Source organism: Protopterus annectens, chromosome 1.part1, assembly GCF_019279795.1.
Source record: "Protopterus annectens isolate FY-2018-M chromosome 1.part1, PAN1.0, whole genome shotgun sequence".
Lineage (NCBI taxonomy): Eukaryota > Metazoa > Chordata > Ceratodontiformes > Protopteridae > Protopterus > Protopterus annectens.
The window spans coordinates 1,776,147,174-1,776,159,912 of record NC_056726.1 but is presented as its reverse complement, the minus strand read 5'-3'; the positions used below and the strand labels follow the sequence as shown (position 1 = coordinate 1,776,159,912).

General features: G+C 45.4%; 1 protein-coding gene across 1 annotated transcript in view; it reads left to right on the top strand.

The window, feature by feature from the left end:
- Positions 1-6,109: 6,109 nt before the first annotated feature.
- Positions 6,110-12,739, top strand: part of WASF2 (WASP family member 2) — a 739,282-nt gene continuing 732,652 nt past the window's right edge. The window contains exons 1-2 of the mRNA XM_044089632.1: positions 6,110-6,161; positions 6,234-6,368. Coding sequence (XP_043945567.1) covers positions 6,110-6,161; positions 6,234-6,368 — 187 coding nt within the window. The remainder of the gene's footprint in view (positions 6,162-6,233; positions 6,369-12,739) is intronic.

Below are 12,739 nucleotides of genomic sequence, written 5' to 3'. Positions count from 1 at the left end.
TCAAAGCCAACACTTTCCATGAAGTGCCGGTCGGCTGACTCCTGTTATTTTTGGTGCTTCATACCGAAGACATTCTTTTCAAAGCTAAGTACCCAGTTGGGGAAACTTTTTTCTTGCTCCAGACCGATGTCAGAAAAAGTTAATTGTATTTCATGTGGGAAGCAAATACCTCATAAGGATTTTCACTCTTACTGTATTCCTTGTCTAGGCCCTGACCACGACGTAGCTAGTTGTCGGTTTTGTGCTAGATTTAATCAGCATACTATTAAACGGAGATACGATTTTGCCTTTCATTACTTTGGGAGGCGATTTAATTATAACATGTCGTCGGACACTCTTCCGACTATTGGAGTTCATAAAAGGCACAAGGATAAGGATAGGCCTCCGAGGTCCAAATCAGGCAACAGTTTACAATCAGAGCCAGCTGCTGGTTCGGCCGTCGTCAGTGAGGTGCTTTCGCAGCCCCTGTCATCGGCCATTAGAGAACCGCTTGCCAAAATGGACTCCCACGTGGAGCCAACTAGGCCTTCGATTACTCCAGGTGCAGGACCTTCAGATAATGCTTCCTCGGATGGGTCCGGAGCCGCTGTGCAGGTACCGGCTTCCGAGGGGGTTTTCAGGCCTATGCAGCTTCAGGCAAAGGCAAAGACAGAGGCAAAGACTCCTTCTAAAACAAAGACTCAAGCCCAGGCCTCCTCTGATCCAGGACCTAAATCTCAAAAACAAATGCTTAAAATGGCGGAGGAATTACTAACCATGATTAGGGGTTCACATCCCCCTCCTGACTAAAGGCCAAGACAAGAACTGGATTATGAATCTTCTGATCAGGCATCTATCTCTTCAGTGTCTTCCTCTGAACAGGATTATACTTTCCCTCCTTATGAGGATTCTGATGCTGAGGAATCCATTCCTTCAGCTTCTCCTGAGGATTATTCTTTTGGGGAAACTTTACATAACATGAGGGAACATTTTCACTGGGAAGGGCACGAGTACTCTGAATCTAAGAGAAGGCTTAGGGATTTCCTTCTTCCTCAGCACAGACCCCTGGCTATTCCTCCTATTTGGATATTGTGGATGATGTCTTTTCTGTGTCTAATTTAACTCCTGACTCCTTTCCTCCGGCCCCTGCTAAGCCTGATAGATATTACAGAGTCCCTGACTCCCACCAGTTTCTTTATAAAAATCCTACTGCTGATCCAGAAACCATTTCTCAGGGTCCTAAGGGTGTTAAGGCCACCACTGCTAAGAACCCTATTCCGTCGGATAAGGATTCTAGAGCTTTGGAGAGATGGGGCAAAAAAGTGTACACTTCTGCTACTTTATCTATTAAGGCTTTAAATTGTCAATTTCATATGTTGAAATATCAGCAATACCTTTTGTCTGTTATGAAACAAAAACTGGGTACCATTTCTGCATGTGCAGACAATAAGGAATTACATGATTTGATGCATGCTACTGAGCAGGTGGGAAAACATACCTTACACTGTGGTTTTGATGCTATGGAGGCCTCTTGCAGGGTGGCTGCCACTAGCACGGTCATTAGAAGGCATGCTTGGTTAAAGGAGCAGAATTTGCCTGATCAAGTGAAAGCAAAGTTACTGGATGCTCCTGTTCAACATAATGTTTTGTTTGGGTCTAAGACTGAAGAAGTTATAAAGAAAATGGAGGATAAGGCAGAATCCATGCAAACGGTTAAGGATTTCTTACAAGTTCAGCCTCCTAGATTTAGCAGAAATTGGCCAGCTAAAAATTAGTCCTTTCCTAGCTCGAACAGGCCTCAGAGGGGTAGATATAGGTGCCCCAGAGGGAGGGCCCAAGCACAGACCTCTTACAGACCTAGACAGTGGAGTGCTTCCACCCCCAGGGGTGGAGAAGATAGATCTCAACCTTACAGGAAACGGGCTCAATGACTCCCCCTGCATGGCTCCAGGAACCTCTCTCCTGGAAGCTCCTCTGGGAAGAAAACTTTCTCTTTTTTACCGAAATTGGACTTACATAACCCAAGACAAGTGGGTTCTGGATGTAATTTTAAGAGGTTACAAATTCCACTTTCACACCTTACCAAAACCAAATGGATGGCCAGACCTACCAGAAACTCAATGGGCAGAGGCATTAAAACAGGTGAGGTCCCTCATGGCTATGAGGGCCATAGAACTGGTTCCAAATTCAGAGACGGGACAAGGCTTTTATTCAAGACTCTTTCTAGTTGCCAGAAAGCAAAATACTTGGAGACCCATCCTGGATCTGTCAGTCTTAAATACTTTCCTGGATATACCAAAGTTCAAGTTGCTTACTCTGCAGCAGCTCCTGCCAATGTTGAGCAAAAATGCATGGATGGTGACATTGGATTTAAAGGAGGCTTACCTACACATTCCTATCAGACAGGAGTGCAGAAGATACCTCAGGTTCAAGGCAGGCCCGAAACATTACCAATTCTCTGCGCTGCCCTTTGGCTTGTCTACTGTGCCCAGGGTCTTTACCAAGTGCCTGGCACCAGTAGTAGCTTACTGCAGACTCAAGGGAATTCAAATTTGACACCCACTCAACAGATAACTTTCCTGGGTGCTCTTTTAGACACAACAACCCAGATGGCATTCCTGACATCAGAAAATCAACTACAGCTGGCTTCAACTTTCAAAAGTCTGGCGTTAATGTCTCTGCTAACTGCAAGGAAATTCCTGCAGGCTTTGGGTTACATGGCTTCCTGCATCCTACTCGTACCATATGCAAGATTGCATATGAGGAAGATACAATGGTACCTAAAAAGCATATGGTCCCAGCATTGTCACAGTCTGGAAACGGTGATTGCTGTCTTGCCTTGCCTGCAAAAGGAATTCCATTGGTGGGCCATGGCATGTCTTCAAAACAAAAGGAAAGCCTTCAGTCTACCTCTAGCCTACCAAGTGATAACCACGGATGCCTCGGATTATGCATGGGGAGCCCAATTGCAGGGGAAAGGCCTGCAAGGTTTTTGGACAGAGGATCAGAAGCATCTACATATCAGTTTAAAAGAGATGTTAGCTGTGCAGAATGCCCTCTTGGCTTTCCAGGATCTTTTACAGCCAGGGCAGCTACTGATACGGACAGACTACACCACAGTTATGTGGTACATAAACAAGCAAGGGGGTTCACACTCCTACCTCCTTTGCAGACTAGCCATGTCTCTATGGAACACAGCACTAGCTTGCAAAGTGGACCTACAAGCTCAATTCCTGCCATGGAAACAAAACACTCTGGCAGACAGCCTGAGCTGGAACCTGTCAGACCCACACGAGCGGATGCTGGACACCCAAATATTCAACATGATTACAGAAGCCTGGGGCTGCCCGGACATAGATCTATTTGCATCTCCCCACAACTACCAGTTACAGACTTTTTGCACAAGGACATATCACAAGCTAGCATGGAAAGTGGATGCTCTCTCATTCAGTTGGAGGAACCTCTCGGGCTATGCCTTTCCACCACTACCTCTTCTACCAAGGGTGTTATTAAAAATAAAACAGGACAAACCAAAGCTGATCTTACTAGCCCCGAATTGGCCTCGATAATTTTGGTACTCAACATTGATAAATCTATCCCAGGAACCTCTTTGGATTCTACCCCCGATTCCAAATCTTTTGTCTCAACATCAGGGCCAGGTCCTGCACTCTCGTATCAAAACTCGCAGCCTGGCGTATTCAGGGCCTATGATTAATCCTACCCTTTCCAAACAGGTCATGGATGTTATCTTAGAAGCTAGATGGCCTAGCACTAGGAAATCTTATGAAGGTAAATGGAAGAGATTTTGCACCTGGATGCATGCTCAGGAATCCGATCCTCACATTCCAAATATTCCATTGATTCTACATTACCTTACAGGTATGTTGCATTAGGGTTTATCTTTTTCCTCCATAAAAATACATGCCTCTGCTATCTCTGCACATTATAATACAGATCCTCAAATTTTTTCACATCTGCTTCTGAAACAATATCTCGGAGGAGCAAAGAATTTAAGGCCCCCTAGGACGCCACCCATTCTTGCCTGGGACCTCAATTATGTCCTGGAAAAACTTACTCTGCCTCCTTATGAGCCTGCTGCCACATCTGATATAAAGTATTTATCATGGAAGACTGTTATCCTACTGGCTTTAACTTCAGCCAGGAGAGTCTCGGAGTTACAAGCGCTCATGGCTGTGGAACCTTACATTATTTTTCATCAAGACAGGGTTTATTTGAGGACTAACCCTACTTTCATGCCTAAAGTGGTTTCTAAAGTGGCTTTAAACCAAACTATTCACCTGCCAACTTTTTTCCCTAATCCACAAAATAAGGGGAGAGGATCTTGCATTCTTTGGACATGCACAGGCAGCTTCGCCTTTACCTGGACAGAACCAAGGATATCAGGAAAACAGAAGAACTGTTTCTTATGCAGCAAATTCCCAAGGCAAAGCTATTTCAAAACAGACCATTTCTAAATGGATTGCTCATGGAGTCGGATTTTGTTACTCTCATCATGGAAAACAAATCCCAGGAAAATTTAGGACTCACTCTACCAGAGCTGCTGCTACTTCAGCTGCCTTTTTCAGGGGAGTACCTACCAAAGATATTTTGGAAGCTGCAACTTGGAGTTCAGTGCATACTTTCTCTAAGCACTATAATCTTCCTTTTTATTCCAAGTCTAGGGCAGGCTTTGCTTCTGCAGTCTTGCAAGGCCTGCTAGCCGCCCCTTCTACTCAATAACCACCACCCTTTATCTCAGCTTTGGGATTCTACCCTACAGTGATGACTGCAACAGTGAAACACAATGAACATAGAACAGCTGTGTACACTTACCATAAATGTAGATGTTCAAGTGTCTTCACTGTTGCAGTCTGGGTTACCCAACCTCCTGTCCCCTCTTATACTTTTATCGGTGTGATTCCCTACTTCACCCTTCTTCTGAGGTGTATTTGCTACAGGGTATGGGGTTTGTTGTATGTTACATTTTTGTTTTACTTTTAGCCTTCATTTTTGGGCACCTGACATCTGGGGCAAGAAAAACTGGAGAACATGGCGTCGGCTGGGAGCTTTGTACCCCTGGCACTCTGACGTCAGTGAGGGTGAGTACACAGCCGACGCTGGACCCAGACTTTGGGATTCTGGCCGACCAAGGGCTGCCTGCTGGCAGGAAGAACCCTACAGTGATGACTGCAACAGTGAAGACACTCTAACATCTACATTTATGGTAAGTGTACACAACCGTACTTTTTATGTCTTTCATTAACCATTTGGTGGTTGTGATCAGAAAAACTCCAGGCTGGATCTACCCATATACCTAGGTCCTTAAATGAATCTACAGTTGCAGTCACTGTGCGTTGTGTTAAATATTCTTCTGCTGTGCCCAGATGGTCAGTTTAGTCAAATTCTGTTGCAGACATGCTGTGCCTGTAGCAGATTTAATCAGTTTACCCATTTTAAAGTCATCCCCATACAGACTATAGAATACCTCCGATGAGAAAGACCTGAAAGATACTGCCTAAACATGCATAGCCCTAGGACAGAGCCCTTTGGGATACACGAGTGTATCAGGGAGTTACACTTGTCCAGTTACTGTATACTTGCCATGTTCTGTTTATAAGCTGTTCAGCTTATCCATCTTATTTTGATTGTATTTAATACCTAGTTGTTCTTATTTATTGATCAGTGTTTTGTGTATGACACTATCAAATGCTGAAGTTGTTTATGTAAGTAATATCACAGTTTTTCATTTATAGCTGTTATGTCATTATAGAACATCATGTTACAGAAAGTTATAGATATTTATTCAACATGTGTATGCTGGTATATGGTTTCAAGTCCCAATCATCCAATTCTGACAGGTTATCTAAAGTAGCCTTCTCCTTTGTTTCCACAAGAAGATAAACTTATGGGTGTATATGGTTCTGGGTTTGTTTTAATTTCCCTTTCCCTAAAAGATGTGTTTAACAAATGCATGTCCTCTATCTTGAAAAATCTTCCATAATTAAATGACCCAGTGAATATTAGCCTCAGATGTTGGAATTCCCCATGGGTCCTACAAGTGTGAATTCTTCCATCATTTCTGTAATAATGTGCTGTCATATTTACATTAAAGGATAGTAGTCTTATTAAAATGGAAGTTTTGGTTGTGCAGTTATTTCACACTAGTCTCAAAGTTGCACATAGTATGTGGATTACAGATAGATCAGTGCTTTATGATTGTGATATTGATAGAAAGTTGTATTTTTTTCTTTCAGGTAAATATGCCGAAGATATTTTTGGAGAGCTATATCTGCAGGCAGGTAGTTTTGCCATTCGGGTAAACACGCTTGGAGAAAGAATTGATCGCTTACAGGTCAAAGTAACTCAGCTTGACCCCAAAGAAGAGGAAGGTAAGAAACATTTTGTGTCCACATTCTGCTTTCTAGACAAGGAGGAAGCAGGCCTGAACTTGACAGCAAGTTTTATGGGCAAAACGTGCCATATCATCTGCTTTCTCTGTGCAGGTATTGATATTCTAGAAGAATCTTTTGTATCATAGTCTTGATAACAAGAACCACTGAACATGTCTTTTATAAAAAAATATATATATATATATATATATATATATATATATATATATATATATATTTATTTATTTATTTTGCGGTCATAAGCATCAATAAAATCTCAGTTTTAAGTTTATCATACTGCCCCCCATTTTACTTTCATACAAGTTGTGTTTAAAGTTTTATTTTCTGAAGACTGCGTTCTAGTCCACCTTTTTATGATGCATCAGTGAACAGTCTTATTCCTGTATATTTTTCTTGGTTTTGTGACCATTTATCCCATGTAATTATATATTCTGGAGATCTTTAATCAGGTGCATCATCTTTACTGTATTGCACTCTTACTTCCAGGACTTGGCGTTCAGAGCCCCTTGTGTTTTGTTCTCTTTGTAAATTCCTAATTAGAAAATACTGTGTTTACTGTACTGCAGGTATTGTTTTATCAGTGGCCCATATATGAGCAGCAGTTTCCTCTTCTACCTTCAGCTGGACATTCTTGTAGGTCTTGGTTAACATTTTTCACTATTGCCTGATGTGGTGCAAGCCAGTAGCGGTCAGCAGTTTAGTTCCATATACTTGTTTGATGCACATGTCTAATCAGCCTGTGTATTGTAATTTGTTTGCTTCTAAGCATGTGGGCATAGCTTTGCAATTTGTCCTGCAACACACATTCAGTAAAACAATCTCACTGTCTCACCCTGTTTTTCACATCTTTTGTTTCTCTGCCCCTTTAGTTTTGTTTCAAGACCGCAAACAAGTAAACATAAAAACTGGTACACTTTTAGCAGGCTAAAATAACCGAACATTTGAAAGATTTCACTTGAAGTTAAAATAAGCTTTCGTTCTTGCTAGGTGTGATGATTACTTCTGTAGATCTTTGTATTTTCTTGCACAAACGCTGATTCTGCATTATATAAAATTAACCTGTCCACTAGTCTTATTTCAGGAAAGTCATAGGCATCTACTGGAATTAATACATTAAAGTTGTCAGTGTTTTGGACCAGCAAATTTGTTGCCATTCGTTTCAGACATAAAATATAGAGTTTAGGTTACCACTGCTAGTGTTGTTGCATTTTTTATAATTGTTTTTCTGGCAAATAATTTTTAAGTATAATTTTTGAGATTTGTTTTCATATCAGAAATGTTTTTGCATTGTGTGCCTGTTTAATGCCATTTACTTAATGGTAAGTGGCAAACATTCTCTGCTATTAAAGTGCTTTCAGGTTATATATCTGTTATTGCTGTGTACATAACAGCAAGTAACAGGAATCTTTTCAGTGTGTCTAGTTTTTGATGACAACAGGCCATAAAATGAGTTGGAAACTAGTGATGTTATGTGATCCTATCTCGCCTACATTCTGACTGATGGGTTCCCGACTCGGCACGCTTATGCCAAAGAACGAAGTCTCTTATTGGCTGAGCTTACTATATCCCAGGATGCACCACTACCAGTCCCCCAGATCTCGTTTGCCGCTATGAGCTAAGTAGTGTTTTCTTCACGTACTTTCCTGTCAGGAATTTCCTAAAATTTCAGCAAAAAGCTGTTTTAACAGCTATCTCGTGTTTTTGTGTATGAGTGAATATTTTCTGTTAAATATTTGTGTGGTGATTGCGTATTTTCTGACTAGAGGTCCCCTTTGAGTTGAAGGGCCTTCCCCTGTCAGTCCGTTGTTGTTCAAGTCCCGTTTTATTTAAGGGCTCTTGGATCCCTTTAGTTATTTTTGTCTATTTGTGACAGCCTTTGGTAAAAAAAAAAAAAAAAAAAAAAAAGAATTTTTTCTGTGATAGTTAGTGTGTTTGGTTTTTGCTAGTTCACTAAATTGGTTGCCATAATGTCACAGGCTCCTTGGCCTTCAGGTTTTAAGAAGTGCACTAAGTGCAGTTTCAAAATGTCAATAACAGATGACCATTCTCTCTGTGTGTACTGTTTGGGCGCCAAACATTTGCAGGAGTCCTGTAGCGTGTGCCACGCGTTTTCCTCGAGGGTCCTCCAAGAGAGGAAAAATAAACTTATTTTAAAAGGCCTTATTAAACCCTCATTTGAAGAGGCTTTAGCTTCCTCTCCTTCTCCTGCAAAGAAGAAAAGGGCGTCGGCTCCGACCAGCCCGTCGGAACCGACCGCCAAAAGATATAGGCAGGCTTCTCCTTCGGCTCCACGGACTTCGGAGCCGAGGGCGGAAAGGTCTGCCTCGATGCCTCCAGCCTCGACTCCTCTGGGTTCGGAGCCGACGGCTGGGGCCTCGAGAGGCGGGTCACCTTCATCAGCTCCACTGATCTTGGAGCCGATGAAGGTTGTCCGCTCAGACACTTCCTCCTCGGCGCCCGCCTTCGCACCGATGGAAATTGGTTTGGACACTCCTTCAGCGCCGATAATTATCGAGTCGATTCGGAGCCGGTCCCCTAGTCCCTTGGAGCCGTTGGAGAGGCCTACTCGGACCCGTTCGGTCTCTTCCAGGTCATCAAGGATGTCAGATTCGGACATAGACAGGGTACTCCAAAGACTTTTCCAGTCCCCAGTCTTTCAGAAATTAGTTTCGGCTCCGACCCAATTGGCTTCGGAGCCGATAGCCCATTCCATTGCCATTCCTCCTCCGTCCGCTGGCTCTGTCGGAGCAGGTGCTGATGGAGCCAGTGGAGATCCTAGGGTCGGCTCGACCCTTACTCCAACCCGCCTTCGGGTCCGAGTTTAGCACGGACTTCTTCGCCAGGCCCGGGGTGACTTTTGGGACCAATGCAGTCGGTTCCAAGCCTCCCTCTCGGTGCTTGACGCGGGACTTCCGTCTGCTATCATGGCTCGGAGAGGACCCTCCCAGGATTCTGGGGTCCGGCCTTCAGAGCTATGAGGAGTGCCTTGGCCAAATCTTCTTTGGCCATCTCTACGGCTTTACGGCACCTTCCTGGGCATGGAGACTGGGTCTTTGGCAGTTCCCCTGTCTCTAGGCAGCGGAGCCCGGGCCTGAGGTTACCCCACTGGGGTTCCCCTCCTCCTGAGGGTCTTCGGAGTTGTCTTGGAGGAGCCCCAAGGAAGAGATCATGCAAGAGGAAGCACGTGGACTCCCCGATGAGTCTCTTACATCGGACACTGATCTTGATGATGCGGAGGGGTCCCCAAAGTCGTCCTCGGATGATGTCTCATTTGCAGACATTCTAGAGATCCTCAAACGAGGCGGCTGGAATTCCAAACCTCCCTCCGCTGATGAGTCGGTGTTCCTCAAGGCCTTCGGGCTCAGCCCTCCGCCTCCTGGGTGTCTCCGCCTTGACGAGCTCCTAGATTTGGTTTGTCGGAGGGTGGGAACATCCAGATACTGTGGAACCAGTGCCTTCGCCCTAACAAATTTTTGTCTGCCCCACCCGAGAAGGAGTTCTTAACGAAGGCGTGGCTGTAGATGCCATGGTGGTGGCATCTGCTACCCAGCAGGACGTGGCAGAGGCTTCAACGTCCATCCATCCTCCTAATAAGGAGTCTAGGAGCATGGACCGCACGGGAAGCGCACCCTGACTTCAGCGGCCTTTACTCTGAGGTCCCTGAATTATTTGGCACATTTCACCAGACTACAGAGGGATCTGGTCAAGGAGCTCTCAGACTCCCTCTCAGGTAACCTACCTGAGCAGCTAGCCCAGTCGGTTGGCTCTCAGTTGGCTACCCTTACCTCGATTTCTAACTCGTCCATGAGGCTCATTTCATATGCGGCGAAGGGCGGCAGAGCGGCAGGCACAGGCGTGGCTCTCGAGACAAGCCTGGCTCCGTTTGTGTCATTTCGCGGAGGCCTTCAAGCCTTCCTTTGCCGACGCTCCCTTTGATGGGTCCTCTTTGTTTGGACCCAAGGTAAAAGACGCTCTTACCCGCTGTGAGCAGGAGGGAAAGACTTTATCTGCCGTAGGAGCACGATTTTCCACTCCCTTTCGGCCTTATCCCAAGGCCAAAAGAGGAGGGAAGATGTGGTTCCGCAAATCACAGAAATTCTTTCCTCAACAGCAGGAAGATTCCCCTTCCAGAGGCAGAGGAGGGGGAAATTTTTCTGGGAGACGCCGTCCCAGAGGCGGCAGAGGCCCCCGCAACACTGGAGACCGCGAGTCCTTTCGTGGCTCTTCAGCCTTCCACACTCCATGAGGGATTGCCTGGCTGTGCTGCTCCGGAGCCAGTCGGGTGCCGTTTTGCCAAGCACCTAAAAGCCTGGGAGTCTATTACTCAGGACAGATGGGTGCTTCGGATTATTGCCGGAGGTTACACCATTCCCTTCACACGCCCACCTCCACCGTCCAAAAATCCCGGACCCACCACCCAGTCAAAGGGAAATTGCAGCCGCAGAAGCTTCAAAGCTGCTAGAAAAGGAGTTATCCAACCGGTCCCCACAGACCAGATCGGATCCGGAAATTACTCAAGGTTCTTTTTAGTGCCAAAAAAGACAGGGGACCTGAGACCCATTTTGGATCTCAGCAAACTAAACCAGTCCGTCATGAAGTCCAAATTCCGAATGGTCACTTTACAATCCATTCTCCCATTGTTGGAGAAAGATGTTTGGATGTGCTCCATAGATCTCAAGGACGCCTATTATCACATACTGTGATACATCAGGCGTCCAGGAGATATCTGCGCTTCAGCCTGGGAGACGGTCATTTCCAATTTTGTGCACTGCCCTTTGGTCTCACCACAGCCCCCAGGGTGTTCACCAAGTGTTTGGCAGTAGTGACTGCTCACCTGAGGAGTCTCTGATTCCAAGTGTTTCCCTATCTGGACGACTGGCTCCTGACTGCCACCACCAGGCATCTACTACTAGAGAACCTACAAGCCACCATCTCCCTGGGTGCTTCCCTGGGAATTACATTCAACTGGTCAAAGTCTGTCTTGCTGCCTTCTCAGCGCATAAGATTCATAGGAGCAGAGATAGACTCAAAATTAATGCGGATCTTCCTTCCTACCGAAAGGATACAAACATTACAAGATCAAGTCCGAGCCCTGCTTCTAAGATCCAAAGCCCCAGCCAGGATGGTCCTGCAACTTTTAGGTTCAATGTCTGCCATGGTTCTCCTAGTTCCTCTGGCAAAGTTGCACATGAGGATTCTCCAGTGGCTATTATCGACACAATGGTCTTTTCAAGATCTCCCCCTCAATCATCACATACTGATTACAGAAACGTGCAAACGGGACCTCCGCTGGTGGCTTTTGCCATCCAATCTGAATCAGGGAAGACCCTTTGTTATACCCCCTCCGGTGGCCACCTTGACTACGGATGCCTCCCAGATGGGGTGGGGGGGGCATTGTCTGGGCAGGTCAGTTCAGGGTTCTTGGCTTCCAAACGAAACATTTCTCCATATCAATGTGTTGGAAATGAGGGCTGTACTTCTGTCCTCACAAGCCCTCCACAAGTTTCTCCCTCAAGGCATTATCGCCATCCACACAGGCAACATGTCGGTGGTCTGGTATCTAAACAAACAAGGAGGGACCAGATCTTACCCCCTTTGCAGAGAGGCCATGAGGGTGTGGGAATGGGCCGTGGCTGCCAAGCGCTTCCTGGTAGCGACCCACATTCCAGGCAAATCCAATGTATTGGCAGACAGACTGAGCAGGACTATTCTCTCTCCTCACGAGTGGTCTCTGAACGAAACAGTAGCAGCTCAGATTTTCAAAGATGGGGATTCCGTGCTGCGACCTGTTTGCAACACCACAAACACGAAGTGCAAAGGTTCTTTCCTTGACCCTCGTCAGGGAGACAGCTACGGATGCTCTAGTCCAACCTTGGCCAACAGGACTGCTTTATGCTTTCCTCCGATTCCACTCCTCCCCAAAGTCATCCAGAAAGCTTCCCAATTGGGGTCCACAATGATTCTAATTGCTCCAGATTGGCCTCGTCAGGTATGGTTCCCTACCTACAGAAATATACCCTGGACGGTCCTTGGTTCTTGGATCTAATTCCGGACCTTCTGGTTCATCAGTCGGGACAACAGCACCAGTCCCTTCACACTTTGAAATTAACAGCTTGGCTCCTCCACTTCCGACTATAGTCAGAAATCACACCTTGGACCCGGAAGTTATTCACATTTTATCTTCAGCCCACAAACCCACCACTAAGAAATTGTATCACAGTAAGTGGAAGAGGTTTGCTATCTGGGCTCAACTCAGAGGCTTAGACCCTATTACTGCCCCGATACCAGAAGTCTTGAAATTTTTAACATCCTTGTTTAATCAAGGATCTTCAGTCTCTACTATTAAAGTC